The 22,218-nt window shown below is 42.1% G+C and overlaps 5 protein-coding genes across 7 annotated transcripts in view; 3 read left to right on the forward strand and 2 right to left on the reverse strand.

Annotated features, from left to right (window-relative positions):
* The window catches only part of LOC109480786 (protein EFR3 homolog B-like), a 76,575-nt gene extending 69,987 nt beyond the window's left edge, over positions 1–6,588 (reverse strand). Inside the window, exons 1-4 of one of the 3 annotated variants that reach the window (XM_019783091.1) lie at positions 6,229–6,288; positions 5,714–5,803; positions 4,578–4,654; positions 2,699–2,826 (exon numbers count right to left, since the gene is read on the reverse strand). In XM_019783091.1, coding sequence (XP_019638650.1) covers positions 2,699–2,826; positions 4,578–4,654; positions 5,714–5,756 — 248 coding nt within the window. In that variant the 5' untranslated portion in view covers positions 5,757–5,803; positions 6,229–6,288. Of the gene's footprint in view, positions 1–2,698; positions 2,827–4,577; positions 4,655–5,713; positions 5,804–6,228; positions 6,289–6,507 lie in introns of those variants that run through there. The other 2 variants (XM_019783092.1, XM_019783093.1) reach the window with 2 other exon arrangements.
* A 232-nt stretch (positions 6,589–6,820) lies between these two features.
* LOC109480824 (osteopetrosis-associated transmembrane protein 1-like) lies at positions 6,821–8,337 on the forward strand. Its single transcript, XM_019783150.1, has one exon. The coding sequence runs from the start codon at positions 6,922–6,924 to the stop codon at positions 7,972–7,974; it is 1,053 nt and encodes a 350-aa protein (XP_019638709.1). The 5' UTR covers positions 6,821–6,921; the 3' UTR covers positions 7,975–8,337.
* Positions 8,338–9,008: 671 nt separating this feature from the next.
* LOC109480829 (XK-related protein 6-like) lies at positions 9,009–12,703 on the reverse strand. The gene is made up of 3 exons (XM_019783153.1): positions 12,272–12,703; positions 10,559–10,746; positions 9,009–10,150 (listed from the first exon to the last, which is right to left on the reverse strand). Exons 1-3 carry the CDS (start codon positions 12,685–12,687, stop codon positions 9,258–9,260), a joined length of 1,497 nt encoding a protein of 498 aa, XP_019638712.1. The 5' UTR covers positions 12,688–12,703; the 3' UTR covers positions 9,009–9,257.
* A 1,064-nt stretch (positions 12,704–13,767) lies between these two features.
* On the forward strand, positions 13,768–15,660 carry LOC109480649. The gene is made up of 3 exons (XM_019782880.1): positions 13,768–13,810; positions 14,290–14,541; positions 14,919–15,660. The coding sequence occupies exons 1-3, from the start codon at positions 13,768–13,770 to the stop codon at positions 15,581–15,583; spliced, it is 960 nt and encodes a 319-aa protein (XP_019638439.1). The 3' UTR covers positions 15,584–15,660.
* A 1,770-nt stretch (positions 15,661–17,430) lies between these two features.
* LOC109480812 (XK-related protein 6-like) lies at positions 17,431–21,240 on the forward strand. Its single transcript, XM_019783130.1, has 3 exons — positions 17,431–18,237; positions 19,059–19,261; positions 19,676–21,240. The coding sequence occupies exons 1-3, from the start codon at positions 17,825–17,827 to the stop codon at positions 20,440–20,442; spliced, it is 1,383 nt and encodes a 460-aa protein (XP_019638689.1). The 5' UTR covers positions 17,431–17,824; the 3' UTR covers positions 20,443–21,240.
* The last annotated feature ends 978 nt before the right edge of the window (positions 21,241–22,218 follow it).

Consider the following 22,218-nt stretch of genomic DNA (forward strand, 5'->3'; position numbering starts at 1 on the left):
AAATATACATATTAATGCAATTCCCATAACTTGCTTCAGCCACGTTTTGAGATTCAGTTGTCTGTGTTTGAAGATGACAAGGGACTCATATGATAATGAAATATCAAAAAATAAAAACCCTGTTATACTGGCATTGGATGTGCTCCTAATTCTGAAATATCACAAAGAACATACATGGAAGTGAGACCCACAACATACAACACAGATGCTCTAGGACTAACATATTTTTCTGTCTGAGTCTTACAAAGGGTGTTTTTAGCATCACAGTAACCCTCCTCAGAGTACATGTATTTTGATTTCCATGAAAAGTATACTCATTTACAGGAGCATAGATGTTTGTTCATTTGCAGTCTAGACCTAATGAATCAGCATATTGTCATATTAAAGCAAAAAAGCATTTAGTATCTTGTTTCTAACTCTCTTGGGATATCTGAAAATGTGACTATTCTGGGCATATCTAACATGTACATTATTTGTCAGAATATCGATAAGAAAATCCTATGAAAAGTTTGACATCAGACCATTGTTATATCAATAACACATCAAAATGCTTCATCTGAATATTACTGAAAGGACATATGGCTATCATAGATTAATTTTAGAATCAATGCGCATCTTTGACAATGGCAACAATACAAATAATTTAACGTGGCACCATCTATGTACAACTCACTTGTCCATCCCCCAGCAATCGTGCTCATACACTGGCAGCTCCATGTCTGTCTGTGTGAGCCTGATGTTAAGTCCTCAAATCCCTCTTTCAGTTATCCAGGGAAGGGAAGTAGCCAACTTTACCAGGAGACCAGACAGATCATGTACCCTAAACCCAGGTCTAATCAAACTCCAGCCTATACCAATACTGTTGTCTTCTAGCAGACTTCTTGTCACCTCCCTACATGCCAATTGGTTTGGTCCTAAAGTCGATTACCGCCGGGGGAGCATTCGTTTTTGTCACTGCCCTGTACGAAGCGCACTTATTTGACCTAGCTTGGTAATACACAATGCGTATGTACTCATCAATCAAACCCTGTCTCCTAGGAAACACTCGCGGTGTGACGTGATAGAAAAAGAATCCTACATCACGATTGATAACAGAGTAACATCTAAATATAAGTATTATAACACATTTAAAGGTCATTTCATCATACTTATTGGCAACTGAATATCATAGTTTTCAAAAACCAGGTGCTCAATTAACTGCTTTGTAGCCCCCAAAATTCCAAATATGGCAAAATAAACAAAACGCATCATTCTTGGTTTAAGAGTGAACCACAATATCCTTGAAAACTCCCCAGTTAAGTAATAAAGGGTTCTAGGTACACAGATGGACCCTCTGAAGAAGATTAACTGCAAATTGCCCAAACTGTTCCACAAGCTGCCATGCCGGACTCCAAATGGAAAATCCAGAAAACCATGACTATAACTCTCCATTTCCTATTACAGCCAGGAGCTCACTGACCATGACATTCCCATATGTGAGGGACACACATGGACTGATACTAACATGATCAAAACTTCCTCCGATACAGCAGGCAACAACAAAGGGGAAGTATGACCTTTTTAGGAGCAGTATGTTACATCTGAATTGTATCATAAACGGGCTTGCCGTATCAATCTGGAACAAAATCAATCCACAATTCCTATCCATTTTGGAAACAGTAACTTGCAGAGAGCCATTTTTCCACTCCAACTCTATGCAATTTGGTCATTCCACAGTAAAGGACACCCCTACTGTGATTTAGAGATCTGACAATCCAGGAATGCAATGGATAACAGTTAATGTCAGTACCCGTATCTGTATAGACTAGATCTAAAAGAGTTTTGCTAGATATTAGTTGAACCTTCCAACTTCAAGGCCAGTTTGAACTCAGAGTGCACATCCTTCAGTGCCAGTGAAAGCTCTTTAACACATAACAAGTGTGGAAACTGCATGCAAAATTGCCTTGCAAGGCATGCAAGATGGCATCTACATATATCAGCACCTTGTGAATTTTTACTGTTAAGGAGTGGATTCAAACAGTTTCTGCAAACTTCAAGTAATGAAAAATGATCATTTAAATCAGGACTTTGATAGATCCCTGTAAAAAATCATGTCATGAGATGATCCCATAATGATATGGTAACTACTTGGACTTTAAAATTTTAAATTTGTGTATGTACTTTTTATCATAATGACACTGTAATGATTTTGTCAGCACAGAGAGATGATGCAAAAGAAGCTCATGAAATATTCAGCTAATACTAGTAGTGTGTCAATCGCTCAAAATGGATATTGGGATATTGATTCTAATGTTTTTTCTAAATTTTGTTCTAACTACTAGCAGTAGCAGTCAGAGGGGCGGGGGAGTGACTAGCGGCGCCTGGAAAGCTAAAGCTAGTGCCAAGAAATACAACAAATTTTTTAAAATATTTTTTTCTTGTTTCAATTTTAAGCTTTTCAGTTTTACATCATGCAAATAAAACAAACTAGGAAGGTCAATTCAATTTATTATCGGTTTACATAATTTTTGCAGGATCCTTCACTGAGCCACCTGGAAAAGAAATCGTATACCACTTTCAAACCAGCTGGAAAACAGTTGCCGACACATTAAATATAATTTTGCACATAAATTTTTCAAATTGCACCTAAACTGTGCAATTTTGCACGTACCTGAAAAAAAGCCATTAATACAGCTGTGTGGATGATCTGGTGCCTTACCCTTTCCTGTTCCGGGACACGTCCCTACTGAGTCTCTGTGCCAGGTACTCCCCCACACGGTCCAGCTTCTCTGGAGCACGGATGGTGTAAAACGTCAACTTGTCCATGTTGGTCTTCACAAGGCCATCCTAGGAATAAAGAGTAAAAATAAGATCACGTACAAATGTACACCTAGCCTTATATGTGGAATAATCAGACAATGAGCTTGGAAACCAAATATATAGTCTGTGATACAAACTCCACTGTTCATCGATATGATGGCTGAAGAGCAAGTATATGTATGATTTAATCAGACTACCAAATATACAACAGTACTACATTCTACACATCAAAATTATACTTAGGAAATGTACTGACTAGGATTCATTATTTGAAAACTAACTCTTATAGGACTGTTTTATTTTTCATTATATTCAAACACCAAACACCCTGATCTGACTTGAGAACAACATTTACTATACCTGGTACCACATGTAATCATTATGTTATCCCAGACAAATTACTTAAAATTCAATTAAGGTCTGGTTAGAAGACCGCTGGTTTACTGGCCTGACAATCTTGTTAGTAGCCATCATTTTACAGCAGAGAGTCAAAGCTATAGGAATGTGGCCAAATTTGATCCAATTTGTAGTGGCTGCAAAAAGTGATGGTTCGGCTAAGTGCCATAGAACACATTCTGAACATGACTGGTTGTCTTTTTGTCATTACATGCATATCCTTTTGGCTTAACTTTGCTAACAACGTTGAGCCAAATAAAGCACATATATATGTCTTAAGCCAGAGGTCAGAAAATAGATTCTAAATGTACACTAGACTTATCGATTATTAAGCCACTGTCTCCAAAAAAGAAGTCAAACACCTCAGTAATGTACGTAGAAACATCAGATAAACTACACATTTTCTACCTCTTTACATACAACATACTGTTTGTTACCATGCAATTAGCCTTTGGGTACAAGATTGCAAACAAATGAATATAATGATATTTTTTCCTGCTATCTTGAAAACCTTTTCCTGCCCCACTCTTGACCATCAACCTCTAGCCAGGGATTGATTTTCTCTCCGTCCAAAATGACCTCCTCTGATCCGTCCAATAGGGAGGCTGGCTTACCATTCCCATCATCCATCCCAATCATCTGCCCATTGACCGACCACAGAAACAACTCTCCTGCCTAAATACACAGAAGGTGACCTGATGGAGATAAGGCCTAATTGCCAGCTGGGGCTGTGTTCAGATGTCAAAGTGAATCACTCGTCACTAGTGCTTAACAGAAGCCAGAAGCAGCAGGCTTTCCTGTAATTACATGTCATGGATTTACAACATCAGCTAATGGCAGAGAGTTTTCTGTGTTTACCTCAATGGTCTAACTGATGACATTTTCACGATCAGACAGCATTTAACTTTACCACAGTAGTATACAGTCAAGTACAAGAGAGTTAGTATCTCAAATATCACAGGTCATACTACTTAAGCTCACAGATGTCTGGCCACAATACAATTTCTTGGTTCTCAGATTTTAAAAATTATACTAAATTCAAATCAAATATCAGCTGTATTTGGTGCACACAGTTTCAGGGATTATAAACAAAGTCACTCATGATGCAAGTTCAATATCATAGCCTTCTGTTTGTACATGTATATTGTCCTTTGGCTAAAATTTCATGTGAAAATGTCTGAGAACCAATAAATTGAAATACAGATTTTCTTCATAAGTCATTTTATTTTCCAGATCACACAAGAGAAACAATTACATGTATGTACATATACAAGTATCAGCCTTATGTGACAGATTTTGTCTTGCAACTATAAAATTCAACCATTCATGATGTAATCACTGGGGAAATATAAAAGATAAACACAGCCCTGAAGAGCCCTCACCTGTGGATCTTCAGGAAAGATGGCATCTACCAGTTTCTTGTAGCGAGGCCGCAGGGCCCCACAACAGCCACACATACCTGCAGCAATGTGTTACATGCATGTACCTGTTACGGATCCTCAACACCTGTTCTTCAAACAGTTGGTGACTTTAAACCACACTGTTCAAAAGAAAGGGATGACAGAAGAGAATAGTTGTACAGAAACGAATTTGAAAGGGAGAATGAATGTGAATTCAAAAAAACTGACAGGAAAGCAAAACCTGTGAGTGATAGTTATAAATAAGACAGGAAATGTGAGGAAAAAAAGTTGGTGATTGGTGGAGAAAGCATTGAAATCTGATACCCCTGGTAGTAGCTAAAATCATGCACGTAAATAAAAGTAGCAAAACAATTTCATTTTAGTAGAATGCAAATTAAAATTAGTCCACTGGCCTTTAAATTAATTGTTTACCTTACAGTCCACACAAGAATTTAAAATAGACATGTAGTACATGCAGACTTTTCTTAAATTATTAGCACTCAATATTATATCTTCCATTTCAGAAACAGAGGTAGAATTGCACATAAAACATGCATAACATCAAAATGGGAAATACAATGTACATGTACACGTAGAGCAATACCATGTTGTTGACATACATGTCAGAATACAAAAAAAACTACAATAAATTTACATATTCATCCTTTCTTTAAATTATAGGAAACACAGCAGTAACATTGTAATTAGAATTGTATACACATGCATATATAGCTAAAGTGATCTTATGTATCAAACTGAGACTTCCTTCAGAAATCAAGAAGCAAGTGATAACCAGATGAGAGAGGTAAAAATGTAGTAACAAGTGGTTGACAAATTGTGCATGTAATAAGTCTTAGATTGTTTTTTCACTGCAAACCATGTGGGCTAGACTATAGCCCCTGTGTGTCCATTAGAAAAGCAAGGTTCTTAGAATGTCTGCATTATGCAATGCTCTGCTGGGATTATGTGTATAGCACAGCAATCATTGGCTCAAAATCCTCATGAAAATAAAGCGAGAATATAAATAGTATACAAATGACACTTTAGAGTAGAACACACATCCTCCCCGTGCTTCCCAATGTTTGTGCAAAGAGGGGTGCAGATAATGAGAAAATTACTGAGGTCAATCCACCGGCCACCATCGGACATCGCGGGTGACATGTCAAGCGAAGGAGTATCATCCTCAGGGGTGGATATCTTCCCTGTGTCTGCAGCGATCAGTTAACACAATAACAAGCAAGGGGGAAGCAAAGACAACAAAAAGGATCAATGAAAAGCTTCTGCTTGGCAGATCGCAAGATACGTGCTGGTTGTCAACTCCATCATACTAACTTATGACAAGTTGAATGTCTGCCCTTTTTTTCATAGCATACTTTCAAACCAACAGCACTCTACATTCAAAGAAATTTCTTCTTCAACATTCTTTGAAGAAGAAATATTATGTCTGTGTTGGTTTTATAAAGGAAGTTTGTACTGGACGGACGTTCTACCCAATCGTAGACTCTACTCTACACTGTACTACTCTACTTCAAAAGTATCTCCTGCGGTCTAATAACTCATAATTTTCATTCAATCGGTCATATCTCAGCCCCCCTCCCAATCTATTTCAAGGCAAGTGCTACTTCTTGCTAACGTTTAGTCGTGGCCGTTAATGTTCCACACAAGTCAATTGTTTGGAAGAATTAGCTTGGGAAGCTTGATCCAGTATTTCCCAAAACAAATTCCTTCATCAGTAACCGCCCTCCCCATATCCGGAACGTAAGATATTCAAAGCTTGCTGTGACCGACGGCACAAAACGACACACTGCTGCCACACTGCTATGCTGTAATGCACCTCTCATCGTGATATAAAATGACATCTATCGATGCATGATTCATAAATGTGTTTGAAATACAATATCCATTGCCATACCTGACATTTTCACGATCTGTTTAGCAACAAAACATCCCAAATCCTGCAGAGGCAAAGGCTCCCCTCTTCCGCTGGCTCTTCCGCTGGGTCAAAGGTGAACATATCGTCGAATGTACAATACTAAATAAATAGCTAGCTTCTTTTGTAGAACTAAACTGGTTACTAGTACATTTTGTTAGAATAATATAAGCAATCCCTTATAACATTGATATTGTGTTTTTGATATATAGCATTTTAACTTTATTAGCCAAAAATCAGATTAATGTATTAAACTAAGAATGCGAACAAATCATCTCGAATCTGCAGACGAGGATGTTACACTATGTTCTAGTTGGGATAGCTCGTGATGGTGCGAATTTGAGAGAACTGTTTGTGCAATTTCTGCAAATTTCCTGTCTCTAAACTCCCTATATCATGGGTACAACATTTAGAGAAAGGGGACCACTTTTGATGTGTGTCTCTGTGTTAATTCTATCAGCCTGTAAGTATGGCGTTGCCGAGGAGAGAACAAGTGATATCCATTCCAGTGGTAAGGATGGCGACCGTGGTTTCGACCTACTTCCGGGTGATGAAGTCATCACTACTTCTCCCGAGATGGAACGATTATCGACACCTGTCCCAGAAGACGACACGACTTGGTCATCCCATGAGTTCCAGATCGACCAAGGCAACCAATCAACAACTCAGCGCACCTTTAAGAGCATAGATTCGGCGTCAACGACTGTGGTCCCAAGTCCAATCATTCACAGCCACTGTGAGAAACTCTTGAAAAAGTTGGGAGAAACAGCCTCACATTTCACCCGCTGCTCAATACTTCACGCCAGACCGCTGGGTCTGTGTAGCGGCTGTATGTACGAATACACCGACTTTGGGAAGGTTTTCGATGCCATTACCAAGGAAGAAGACCCCACCACCGGAGAAAAGAGTTGTGCAGAGGTACTCTTGGCTTCGGACATGACTCAGATCGTTGTGAAGACCCACCAGTTCATCCAGTCACTGTGGGAGGCCTCGACTTGTGAACAGTGTTTTGACATCGGACCTGAGGTGAACGGCACTGTGAGCTACAGCCTGTCCAACAATACACTGCACTTCCAGGAGATGGCCAATAAGACCATTCTTTGCTTTGCGCAGCATACCAATAAGACAGGAGGTGTTTCTGATGTCTGCACTGCTTGTAAGAAACCATACGACAAGCTGAATGACTTGTACATCTCCCTGAAGGACACAGCTAAGCTATGTGTGGACATAGTTGATTCCATGAACTCCACACGGCACACCTGGAGCCACCGTTTTATGTGTTTGAAACGGGAGCAGGACACGGTGGCAGTGGCGGCCATTGCGGTTGGGTTGTGCATTCTGCCTGTGTTTTTCTACATTGGCAGTAAGATTAACGTGGAGAAAATAGAAAAGAAGCTGCTAAAACAAAAGAGGTTTCGTCCACTTGACTCAGCCAGTGTGTTCCAGTGACTGGTTATGGAGAAACGAATCACTTCATTGTTCTGGGCAGTGGTCCATTGTAGTTTGACCTATGCGTACATCTACCTGTATAAAATTTGTTACTGTCATAATTGTGCAAAAATTATACACTGTGCAACAAATCCAACTTCTGTCTCTTTACAAAAAGTGATTTACGTTGTGCAATAAAGAAATATTTCATCTGCAGCAAGCCAAAGTGAATATCAACCTGCTTTGTTTTTGTCTCCATATCATTTTATGTGAGCACTCAGTATTATCATGACTGCAGAGTGTAATATTGATTTATAGGGACCACTTAATGTATACATTTGTTGTCAGTAAATGCCATGTTAAAATTTGTGCAAAATATGCTAAAAGTATTCTTAGCCTATAGCCTCAGCCATGCATTCATTTAACCAAGGAGGTCCTTGATTTAAACAGAACAGGTACAAGACAGTGCCATAGGCCCCGCCCTCCCAGCGTATCAGGTGACTAACCACTCCAGTTCATAAACTGTGACTAGGGAGTGGACTATTTAATGTACATCATTTAATTAAGTTATTTTTGAGATTTGATCATGAGAAGACTATATTGAGAGACACCTACTTTGCTAGCTCAAGTTTCCAAACAGTTTTATTTAGAGAAAATGAATGTTAAACAAGTAGACGTTTAACACATATAACAGAAGAACAGGGTATATGTTGGAAACGAGTCATTTTCTATATCCATAGTCTATGTTATCTTTTATCTACAGGTGTAACTATTCAATGTACGTATATGTTCTGCATCTGCATGAATTATGAAGACTTATACTCAAGACATCGACATTCCATGTAGTGTGAAATCACAGAATACATGAGAATCTGAGTGCACTTTGCTTGCTTTTAGTCTGGAGGCGCAACATAACATACCGTGCAAATATTATTGATTTTGACTAAGTTTTTCCACGGCATCGTTTGCACTGGCCCAAAAGGAATGGAATGTCTAGGTAGTACACTACTATATATAAAGGAAGGGCGCACGTTTTCATTAGTTCGCCACACTCACGAATTACTGCCAATTACTGCAACTTCGACCCAAACCATGCTCTAGTGATACTGATATTGTGTAATACCTCTTTCTCCGCTACTTGAGTAAAATATTTCCTAGATGATCACGGTATATTGATACAAATTCAGGCGGGAGAAATACAAATCAGTTCAGTTCTTTGGTACATAACGAGTATAGAGAACATCTTTAGAGCTGTATCCGACAGCGAAGCAAGGCTACCCTCACCTTGATCAGAATTCTATCAGTTACACCGATGATTCGCACTCTCGGCAGAAGTTTTCTTTGTGATTGCCATAATCCACAGACACGGCACATACACTTGTTTCATCGGGAGACTTATCGCCGTTGCCAGCGCTCTTTCTCTTGCCATCGGCGCTACACCGACCCGTGCTACTCCTACTCAACCTACGCTCAAAGTTCTTCATGTCATCTTCTGTCACTTTCCAGCGACACGTGAAGCCGAAGTTCATGGTCGGTATCTTCGCCTGGCTTGCCACAACTTCCGACCCATCTACCTCATCAACACTGCCGCTTCCCGCCTTTTCTGGTCCGTCCACGTCATCAAATGGACGGATGCAAATCGGTATTTGTTTTGGATGACAGAACAGGTAATGAAGCGACATGAAAATAATTCCCACAAAGAACCCGACGTACACCAATAGCAATGCTGGTTTCAGGTATGCAGGTCGCTGTCCCGCCTGTTGTATCCTCCAGTACCAAAGACCGGCCATGACGGCGTTTTCCGTGTACACAAGTGCGTAAAATGCCGTGGCCCGGTACCGGGAGCGGGACTGTTGCACCATGCTGAGCCAAGAGAATATGTTGACGAACGCGATGACGATGTTGAAGCCTGTCTGTTCCACGCGGCTGTCGTAAAACTTGATGTCCTGACAGGACCGCCAGACGAACATGATGAGGAAATGCCCACCCAGGATGGCGAAGGTGTACCAGTGGAACTGGGAGGCGAAGAGAGAGATGGCGACCACCCTGGCGGAGACGGTGCAGAGGCGCCAGAGCGTCCAGAGTACAACCCCCGTGTAGGTGATCCTCTCTGCGTTGGGCAGGGCTTCACGTAGAGACTTGTGGTGGGACACCAGAGCCACCGACAGGGACGCAAGCGACGTGCCAACGGCTAACACTGTAAGAAAAGAAGGAGAGTCAGATTTGTAACTTAATGATACTTCAATGTTCACTGGCTATTCAAATGTGTGTACATTCTTAGATATTTCCATGATTTCACTGCAGAATAATCTAATATTAGATTCAGCCTGATTTGTTACTTCCGGGTAAGGAAGTGTTGTTTTGGGTGGCAGAGCAATGTATTTGTTTATCTGTTTGTCCGGACAGAGTAGGTTGACAGCACATGGGTTGGGAGAGATCGATAGGCGTAATGACAGGAGAGTAAAGGTCTCAGAATTTGACCGGAAGAAGTCTAGGGTCATGGACTGTATGTGCGGGAAGTCTGAAATCTCCGTGGTGTTTGTGTATGGCGTAAAGTTTTCATGAAAAATGAAGAACACGTCGTTGTATCAATCATATATCATACCTGTGAGGAAGTCACTCTGACCCCTGACCTGCATGATGTACAGCTGCAGCACCAGTTGTGGAGCGGACTCCAGGAAGGCTTCAAACATCCTGAGCAGACACACGTCTGTCCACTCCGCCAGCCACAGGTTGTACCATCTCTGGTGGTCTCTCCTGCTCCGGAACCCGTACATTAGCGCCTGGAAACACCTGAAACAATTTGACGGAGTATGTATTATGGTTCAAGAAATAAGGTCTATTCGAGGTCTAGCTGTTCTTACTATTGCTGCTTTCCCGTGTGTATAAAAGGACAGACCTGTCGCACACGTAACACGCGGACGAACAAACGAAGAACTGGTTCGTCCTCAATTTATAACAGTATTAGCTGTAAACATTGATCGAAGCGCAGGTAGCATTATGTGACATTTTTGCGCTAATATTTGCGATGTTCTGGATAAAAATAGTCATATGATTGACATTTATTATCACTTTTCAACACAATTGTGTTACTGGTACTAGTATTACATTTCTGACTCTCATGACTACGGCACGGCCATATCTGTCGTAGGTAGGCGCCACGCGATTTTGGTGCAGTAGAATTTCCAACAGGCCCGTATCAGAGGCGCAACCATTGAGAAGGATCCAATTCAACCTTCTCTGTAAGAAGACAAATACCGCCGTTCCGCAGACAGGCAAAGAAACTTCACGAAAATGTCATCTCGGCAAAATAATTTACGCAAATAATCCCACTGTCCTTTTCAACCCTATCCGATAATCAAAATGTGTAATACGTTGCAGTCCCGACATAACAATCCATGCGAACGCTTATCTTCCCGAATAGCGAATTGTGATTAATGGGGCTTCCCTGACACGTGATCTGCATGTTTTGTGTCTCGAGGGAACGTAAATAATGACTCATCTTCTGGTATTGTTGTTGTTATCGTTATTGTTAGAAACACGCGTAAGACACAAAACACGCCTGAAGCACATCGTATCGACAGAAAATAAAGCTGTTACGAGCATGCATGCAATACTCGGATGTCGTTAAAGTTGTTTTGCAAAATAGTCCCTTCACCAAGCTAGGGATATATTGTGCCTTTCGTGGTCTGTTTGCTGGGCACACGCACTTTAATAGAGTAATGCAAGAGCACTTTCGGCTTGCGTCAGTGACACCATAACTGCCTTTGAAAGCACAAGGCAAACATTAATATAAATTTATAAACTTCGTTGCTTGAAAGCTTACCCGCGTCAATAAAACATGGTTTCTTTGTCTTTAATTATTCCCAGTGAGCTTCCGACCACAAGTGACAGGCGGTCAACAGTAAAATCTTAAGCACCGTGAGACCCGTTTCTTCATTCAACAACCTGTTGCAAAAGACCTACAGTTGTTAATGGGTCCAGGGGACACTTGGCAAATTTACACTTACTACCTGACTGTGACCTCGATCGGGGACGGTTGGTCCTAAAATATGGCCAGATGTTTACAATGCCGTAGTTGGTCGTATCAGGTATCACAGGGGGACAATAGGGCTAGTTAACAGCAGGCGCAGACTTGTCTTCAACTATATTGAGTTGTAAAGTAAGACTTTGGGTTTCGGAAAAACAACGGGGATAACAAAATTCCTCAAAGCAAGCAAAGACAACTTCATATCTATTTGGTTATAGAAACCGAAACCGCCGCTTGGCTTGAGAGTTGATATTCGTTATTTTCTGTTACCCGACATAGACGCCTTACCTCCACATTGTACCCAGCTGTAGAAAATGCAGCAGTCCCCTCCACAAACAGGAGAAAACTCCTGTCCTCTCCGACTCGGGGGCCTTGCTTCTGTCCTGCAGGTACCACCGTATGCTGCACAGCTGAAGGACGATGGACGGCAGCAGAACGAATGTTATTGTCATTGCGAACCAACCGTAGTAGCCTTGTAGAAAGTAGTTGGTCACCGCCAGAACCACATCAGAGACAATGTCGGCCAGGAAAGTGACTATTCCCACGACGACGAACAAGGCGTCAATGTAGGTGAACTCTTCCTCGTACAGCCAGGCGAGGAAGCGGTCGTACCGAGCTTTTAAACCGCCAGAACCCCGGGTGGCGGACGTTTGTTGACGGGGGGATGGGGACCTGGTGTTCGCATTTGCCCGTCCTGACGCCATGTTCTCACAGGTGTGCTGGAACATACCATTTCGGCCTGCTATACGGGGGGAGGGGCAGCGTCGTCACTGACCCATATCAGGATCGACTTTTCTGTGTTAGCCCAAAATGGGAACAAACATTGAAAACACTAGAGCACTGCTGGACTGCATCAATCCACAAGCGGCGTTCACTACATAAAGTAAAGCAAGAGATTATAGGGCACGAGGGCAACCTAGAAGGGCAACCCAAACAATATGGTCCCCTTGTAATGTTACTCTCTTTGGCGTATCGGTGGTAGCTAACACGTTAGTATTTCAGTGACTGTCGCTTCCCTCCCTTTTGCGTACTGTATTAACCCTTCCTATGCAAACCTTGACACATTTGGTGACATCATGTAATTTTTTTTGCTTGAACCACGGCGAAATTTGTTTTCTTTTAAAATGTTTAATAATAGCGGCAAATTCAAGAAATGACGTTATTTTGATGTTATTTTCTGAATAGATCAGCTAGTTCTCTTGGAACTTTTCAACGGTCAAAAATTCTATTTAGAACAGCAATATTGAATGTTTCATTTCATAGATAAACGTTAGCGTTCAAGTTGCCTGGGGACGGTGAAGTTGTTAATCGCTGGGGTACATGGGATACATATAGAATACAACACGGTGTATTCCGTATCGCCCGAGGTACCAGCCCGACCGCGCGTCGGATCGCCCGACGGCCGAAGGCCGGAGGGAGATCCGGTCCGCGGGAGGGCTGGGACCGAGGGTGATGCGGAATACACCGTGTTGTATTTTATTTATGTCATACCCACCCCCAAAAAACGCGCCTTTCAATGCGAAATGAGCGAAAATTTGGTGTCCCTAAACCCAAAAAATGCGACAACATATTCGAATTTCGAAATCGGTGCACGCGGTTAGGCCGAAATGCGTTCGAATCGTTCCACGGAACATTTGGAAGGCCCGGGCCGTACGCGGTAAGAACCCCCGGGCTGTACCGCTAGTTATCACACGGGCCGGAACACCCGTATCGAACGTAATCGCGGCCCAGGTAGGACATAAATATCTGTATCTACAGGTGTAACCAGTTGGGTCCGAAGCATCATGACCGAAAAGTCTCCAGCAGTGGCTACTTCCAAACAGTCATGTAAGTTACTAGTACGTCATCATCGCCGGCGCCCGTCGGTATTACGGGCGTCTTTGCAGACATGTACGTGGGCAAACGTTGATGCATTGATATCATATTTGGGAAGGGGAGGAAGGGTAAGCACTGCCTGGAGTATCGACTCAAGCTTCATGTTCTCCCATAGTTTATCTTGCCAGCACGTTTACAGGCTTTGATTGAACCATTCACAAGGAGGACAAACATTTCGTGACATTTGTGGGCATTTGTACGGCACTGTCCGGCGGTATATCATTTGAAGTTTTTAAGGATGTTTTTCGGACTGTTGTGGGTCAAACAGGGGAGAGATAAAAGAAAATGTCAAGCTAAACCTTTAGTCATTTTATAGTCGAACGTTTTCGATCTCTTCATTAGTGTCTGTAAAGTCCTGGTGTGTTTTCAAGCTGTTCATCATAAACCGTTGTTGTCACATTTGTTACAAGGAATTATCTCTTTTTACTCAGCCATTGTCGAAGTAGATCTAGCAGACTTGACGTGGGAAAGTTTTCAAACATCAGAGAATGTTCGCGATGGTTGCTTGGTTGGTGATCATCAGGAGCCATGTCAAGATGTTGAAACTGCGACCACGCAGCAGCCGTTCCACGTGCTGGTCTCGTCTCGCCCTCCGTACAAACTGGCCTTCACGGACGGAGAAAAGGCCGACGCTACCAGGAGGAGGAGGATGTTGAATGGATATGTTCAAGAGTGTTTCATTGGTAAGATCTAATGAGGGAAATGCTTGTACTCGTGCCGTTAGATCATGATGTACACTTCAATAAGAATTACAGCACTAGTCGGTAGTAAGTTGCCATTTCTTGTGTTAGACTGGTGCAGCAGCATGAAAACAAGAACTCTGACATTTCATGACTTCATGAAATATCTTTGGTGAGTTTTTGCGATTTTCTTGTTTTATGTTCATTGTTGTGATTTTCTCTACGTATACGCATTTTTTCACTGGCTCTCTGTCATCAGGCTCTGGGCCAACTTCTATGTCTGACGTTTTGTGGTCTGTGGTTAGGGAATTCCCCAGCCATTGTCTCCGTGTAACTTTACTATATTTTATATGATGCTTATTTTCTCTCTTTTCTTTTAGCAGACAGTGTTTATGAAACAGAATGTGACAGTGAGCTGGAATGGGACAACTATTTCACCACATACACCGACGATTTTGATGCCGAGACAATTTCTACAGCAGCAGAGATACACGGCAAGAGCAAGAATTCTGCGTCGAGACAAAAAGGCCATCATCCTTCCATTGTCAGTCCTATGTACCTTACGCTCCCACCCCCTGAGCTCATCTACCTTGAGTTGTTAAAGATGGACAGACAATCTCCTGTGTTGCAAAATTCTTCGTCCGTGTCCGACATGTGCTCGGGAACGTTCGGCCAACATACGCCTTCCATCGGAGGCACGTCGTCTGCAATCGGCAACACTTCGTCACAAATCGTACAGCCAGTTCGTGACGATATCGTAACAACCCAAAAGTGCTACTCGCACGTACGCCAAAGGTCTGGGGACATCCAGAAACAGGAAATTGGAAGCCAAGAAAGCGTTAACGCAGACGACAACGCGTGTGAAGACAACGAACCACCGTCACAAGAAACCGTCACAGGGAGGCGCGACGGGACCGGTTTCTCTCTTCAAAATGTGGCTGTTCAAACGAGCACAGACCTGACAGGCCGTTTGGTGTACAAGCTCACCTGTTACACAGTCAAGACAACGAAGAAAGTTGTACGCCTCCTCTGGTGGTTAGGATGACCACGGATATCGACAGGGGCAAGGTCAATGTCACCATGGAATTCATCGGATCGAGAGATCAATATGCTGAAGTCCTCATCAGTCGTCGACTGTAGTAGTAGTAGTAGAATGGTTTATTTCAATTCACTGAAAAAGTACAGCCCAGTTGCAGCCCGAAGGCCGAATTGTCAGGCTTGTTTACAAACAAAGTCATATCATCATACTACTTCAAATACATACTAAAATGTAAACGGTCAACTTATCTATCACATACATATATTATTATAGTCAGCGATATCATAGATAAAATTTGAGAACACGTTAAAATCACTCTAAAAATTGACAGGCAAATGGCTAAAATCGACAATAACGTTGTAGGACATTAAAAATTATTCTAAAATTGACAGGCAAATGGCTAAAATCGACGCAAGAATTTGTAACGAAGAGTGGAGCAATAATGTTATCAAGGACTATGAATTGTTTATCAAACGTGTCATGTGGGGGATGGCACTGTTCCTGTATCGATCTGTTTTACAACGCTGTAAGTTCAGTTTGTTCGAAGAGCGAGTCTGGCGACTGCTGATACTCTGTCTTACGGGTGGGAGGAAGTGTCGGTACATCTGGGAAGTCAGAAGTGACTTAGCAAACTTCAGAGTCAAGTAAGATCGGCGCGTGTGGAGTGTAGGCAAGTCTAGGAGAGAGCACCCCTCAGCGTAGCTAGTGTAATCAATTCCAAGTATAATCCGAACAGCCCTTCGCTGGATTCTCTCGATTTTCTGACTCAGAACACTTGTCAGGCCAGAATGCCAGACTGGGGCAGCATACTCGGTGATAGGGCGAATATAGCAGGTGTAAACGGTAACAAGATCCTCCTTTGGAACATGAAAGTGTTTTAGTTTTCTCAGCAAGTACAGGCGTTGGCTAGCTCTGTTACATACGTGTTCGACGTGGGCGTCCCATTTGAGATTTGCCTGTAGGATGACACCAAGGACTCTCATTACTTCCACTTGTTTGAGTTCAATGTTGTTGAGTTGGAGGGAAGGGAGAGGCCGGACAACTTTGCTGAACTGTACATGTAAAACTTTACATTTCCCAGGATGCAAGGCCATGCATTGATCGTGGGACCATCTGTCAAGTTCTGACAAGTCCTCCTGTAAGGTTGGCGTCGGTGTGGATTGGTGACGTATGTCCAGCAGGTTTAAGTCGTCCACGAATTTCCATCTCTTGGATGATGCTTGCCGTGATGCGCTGTTGATATAGGCAATAAAGATCAGGGGCCCGAGAATGGTTCCCTGTGGAAGACCACAGGTTACCGTAGTACTGTCCGAAAGCGCCCCGTGATATCGCACGACCTGTGTTCTGTTCGTCAAAAAGTCCGATATCCACCTGACGAGCGATGGGCGGAGACCTAACTCAATCAGACGGCATATGGCGATGTTATGGCTGACCCGGTCGTATGCCTTGCTAAAGTCTGTGGATACAAGTGAGCATAAAGTTCCAGGCTGATCGGAGGCCTTGAATAGTTCGTGAGTTAAATCCAACAGACAGTGGGTCGTCGATCTGCCTTTAAGGCATCCGAATTGTTGGGGGTCCACCTCGGGTAAGATATCTGACACGGCCCACTCGGCCACAAAACTCTCAGCAACTTTGCCTAGAATGGAGGTCAAAGATATCGGACGAAGCTCGTTGACCGTTGGAGGTCTGGATTTCGGTATGGGGACCACGGTGGCTCGTTTCCATTCCACCGGTGTTGTGCCTTGATCAAGGGACGAGTTTAGAATATCAGCGAGGGGAGTGCTCAATTCGTATGCAAATTCCCTTACAAGTTTCGTTAGGTGGCAGCTTTCAATAGACATGTTAGGTGTGCAGCTTTCAATAGACATGCTTCAATATGAAATGATTTTACGTTAAAAGGTTCTACGTTCATCACGACACGGTATTCAAATTTGACAATTCCCGTTATAACCAGTAGAAAAGTAATAGCCAGTAAGTATTTGGTAATTAAAACAGCATAGCGGCATGCCATGTCCAGTCAATTGCAATAAAATGAATAAATGAAAGTGTTCCAATATCCAATCAATAGCTATCAGGGCTTAAGACTTTTGGCAGGGTGAGAACACAAAATGAACTCCCACTGACATGTGACATTGCTCACCCCTGCCCATAGGATCCATTGGTACAATCTGCACACAATGAGCATTCCAGCACATACGCTTATCGACATAAAGACCTCCAGTACATACGGGCTTTGCTAAACCGATAATGGCTTCAGAGGGGGTTACGTTACCGTTACAAGGCAATAGCCTGGCATCGACTCATGGCCAAGAGACAAGCTGCTTTAACCTCAAGCGTCGTTATAAGGAGTTCAAGAGCCAGCTGTACACCCAAGAATTCAGCGATTGGGACGTGTTGTTCGTCCTTTTTGCCGTGGCAACTTTCATTGCTGACATCGGCACCGACCTTGGTCTTGCCTTGACGTATTTCACCGAAGCAGAGTACTGGTGGTTTGCCCTGACCCTGTCCTTCATACTCCTGCCGTCCTTAGTTCTCCAACTCTTCAGCCTGCGGTGGTTGTGTCAGGACAAGAAACCAACAGCGAGAAAAAGCCACCAGACATGGCTAAGTTGGATAGCGCGATGTACGCTGCATTTTCTTCAGCTAGGAACAGTTGTGAGGTAAGTGGTGTGAAAATCAACTGCGTTCATATCCAGTCATCCGTTTTGGCCATTTATTTCACCAAAATTCATACTTCATATTGTTGCCAGCAAGTCGCAACACGTTACATGTTTGTTGAGCACACGTTTGTGCAATGCACACGTAGTTGCTCTTAAAAAACAAATCTAGCTTTCTAGCTTCAGCCTTCCGAAACAAGGCTTACATTCCAAAATTGTGCTCGACAAACTTGTGCTTTTTGAGTTATGAGTTATGTGAATATTAATATTTCTCAAGAATTATATAGATCAAGTCATATTAATACAATATATACCCCATATACATCGATGGTGCTTATACAACCGAGTGCGGTCGCGCGGTCCAAAGTCGAAATAATAGATAACCAATCTGCCCAATATTTACAAATGGTAGGGCAATCAGGGTCATTCGGCTTTATATTCAGTTGGATGCGTTTCGTCGAAAAGGTTCCTGAAGTAGAACCGCTAGATCTACTAGAACATTTTACAGGTCCTTCAGCGAATGTCATAGACAAAGAACAAATCTCTTAACGTTTCGTATGTCCTGTTTTTTTTTAAATCATATCTTTGCATGGTGCATCATATGTCAGTTATAAAACCAAGGATATACACAATTCCTTTGTCGCTCAATGGTCCCTCGGCGATCACCGCCTAGTTAAACGGGGGCCTTAGAATTATTAGTGAACAAACCACTCTTCTTCTTCTCCTTACGATCTTGTAAAAACCGTGTAGATGTCTGGATGTCTAATTATTAGTAAACAAACCACTCTTCTTCTTCTTCTTACGATCTTGTAAACACCGTGTAGATGTCTGGAAGCCTTACGGATAGGCCACAGGAGCAGGACCAGCCGAGACCACGCCCTGCGGTCCTGGTATTACCTGGCCTGGGTAGCGGAGTGGACAGACGTGTGTCTGCTCAGGATGTTTGAAGCCTTCCTGGAGTCCGCGCCACAACTGGTGCTGCAGCTGTACATCATGCAGGTCAAGGGAGAGGCTGATAGACAAACAGGTACCAGTTTAGATGTGTTATCCTGAAACAACATAAACAAGTAATCGAAGATTTCACATCTCCGTGTTTTTATTTGAATATTCAACGATATGTATATGTCTGACTCTATCCACTGTCGCGCACATACGTACATGTACAATCCTCGTGTTCCTGGGTTCCTTCACCGTACCATTCACTTCCTAGAGCCAGCAGGGAGACCATTTTGATCTCCAGTTTGACGTTCCTGTCAGTCTGCGGTTATACCATTCCCCCTCAGTTCCGTTGACCCTACTGTATTCAAATAACTACGGACACACAAGCACGCCGAAAACAAAATCTCCTCACACGGAGCTAATAACGTTGATAACATTACCATTATTACTTGTAGAATCTTAACAAAAGTGTTACATGTGAAGCACCGTGTTTTGTTTCCAGTGATATCCTGCTGTATCTCCATCACATCCCTGGCCTCGTCGCTGATCTCCTACCACAGGTCATTACGTGATGCGCTTCCAAACGCGAAGATCATGAACTACACAGGCGTCATCCTCTGGTTTCTGTGGCGCCTTCTGACCGTTTCCTCGCGTGTTCTTGCCATCGCCGTTTTTGCACACCTGTTCACTTGGTGGATATTTGTCGGTCTGTCGTTGCATTTTATCTTAATGTTTGTCTGGCTGATATTTCAGAAGACAAAATTCTATGGTGGAGATAGAAGGGCTGAGGAACTTGGCTTTGACTTTATCATCGCGTTTTTGTACATTTTCTGTTGGTTGAACATGAAGGAGAGCCGATCCCGATACAGGGCGCTACTTTATTACTTGTTAGTCTACGCGGAAAACGTCACATTTGTCGGCTTGTGGTACTGGAAAATTACCAAAGTTGGGTCTCTCTATGCCGAACTAGTCCTACTTTGGGTCATGTTTGGCTTTCTGGGAGGAATCGCTTTCATGGCGTTGTACTATCTGCTTTGTCACCCCAAGAAAATTCCGTTTTACGTGCCACCGTGTAGTACTGAAGTAACACGCCAGGAGTCGTCTCTGCATGATATTCAAGACAGACTTGACTGCAAAGAGCAGGCCGTCAAACTTCCCTGCATCCAGGTGATGAGAGAAGACTGGCGACCGCGGGGTAAGCGTCCTAACCTCAGTCTTGGCTTCGCGTATCGCTGGAGGGCTGTAGAAGAGGAGGGTGCCAATGGCTGAAGCAGACCTTCGGACCTATCACAAGGCAGTTTTGTCTACAATTCTGCTCCAGCAGTCCCTAAGGGTAAACCTTGGGGGTCATGAATTAGACGGCTGGGAATTACACAATTTTAAAAGTTACACTTCAATAATTTTCCTTGTTGTACTGTTTTTCTTTGATTGTACAGTTTTTTAAAACTATGGTACTAATTAGTGAGTCAACAGGCATAAATTTTCCCCATAAATTTAATGTCAGAGCATGGCTGTAAATTATGACAATGTATGTTTCAATGATATAGATTTGTACATGAACATATTGATTGAAGTTCACATAAAGTAACTTACTGGCACAATATATGAATGAAAGCAAATGTAATGGGCCATATTTGCTGCAGCATGTTTTATGGAAACAAAATTTTGTCACATATTGTTAAGTACATGTGCCTTCTATCTTCTTTGGATAACTTTCACAAATATAGGCATCGCTGGAAGATAAGATTGGAAGAGATGGCACTTAAAACAGTATAACTATTAACACTGGTTGATTGATTGGTAATGTTGCTTATGAGTTAAGTCAATACCACTTATAGTTTAAAGGTCGTACATTGTTTACATTGTCCTTTTTAACGAGCTATCCCGACTTCAACGTTTACAAAGTCACCATAGTGATATATTAATCTAAATTGTTTTTGACAATCATACATGTTGTTCAACAATACACAATTGATGGTGTTGGAAAAATAAAAGTGTCACACACAAAACACTGGCTTGTACTATACAAATACTGAATGAAAATAAAATGTGGTAAAAAAAAAGAAATGGCTCTTTTTGGTATAACCTAACACACGTGAATAGATTCATAAACATTTCTACTTCTACATGTAGTTCTGTTTTCAAACTACACATGAAAATCTGTACTTTCCGACTTTGAACACAATGATATAAATACACATAAATGTCCCTACAAAATCTTTCCAAAGCATGATCATTACATTTGTTCTAAAACTAGACACATAAAATTGTGGACATGCAATGAAAATCAATGTATAACACATTTCCCTACCACTAAAATCCAGTACTCCTTGAACTCTTTTACATTATACCCATCAAAAAGTGTGACTGTACACACATTTAAGTTCATTTTTTTCACCCTTGTCCATGCATTTTGATACCCAATTTTTCATGTATAATATAAGCTTAAGTGCAAGCACCTATCAAGCACATCACATATCATAACTTTGGCATACTATTTGTATATGGATAAAAATATTCTTTCCTTCCTAGTAAAATATGACTCTGTCTCTTGCATTAAGTATTTCATGCCATGACCATATACTAAGACACAGAATTTTTGCAGTGATGCCGACAACACAATGCATTGATTGAACCATCTTGTACACTCATGACCATACCATTCTTGTCCTCTAACTAACTGACACAGGGATGTGTCTGGCCTATTATTTTTGCCCCTTTGCTTGCAGCTCCATATTTCTTCAGTTCCTTCTGCTGTGATGCATCACATTAAAGGATTATCATTACTTGAGTGATCTGGGAACCTTTTGCCATTCAAGCATTAGGGTACATGCAATAACAAGGGTTCACAGGTCAACTGCACATGTGCAGCATGAGGCATTGTGGGTATAACATATCAAAATTGAGATCTTTGACACATTACCCACAATTCATCTCATGTTTAGAACTATGAACTTGCTTTTTCTTAAATCATGCTTTCTTATATTCTATAACTCTATAACCAGTGTGTATGTGCCTGATCTATCCCAGACTGTGAATGACTGT

Source organism: Branchiostoma belcheri, unplaced genomic scaffold (genome assembly GCF_001625305.1).
Source record: "Branchiostoma belcheri isolate BF01 breed outbred unplaced genomic scaffold, Haploidv18h27 scaffold52, whole genome shotgun sequence".
NCBI lineage: Eukaryota > Metazoa > Chordata > Leptocardii > Amphioxiformes > Branchiostomatidae > Branchiostoma > Branchiostoma belcheri.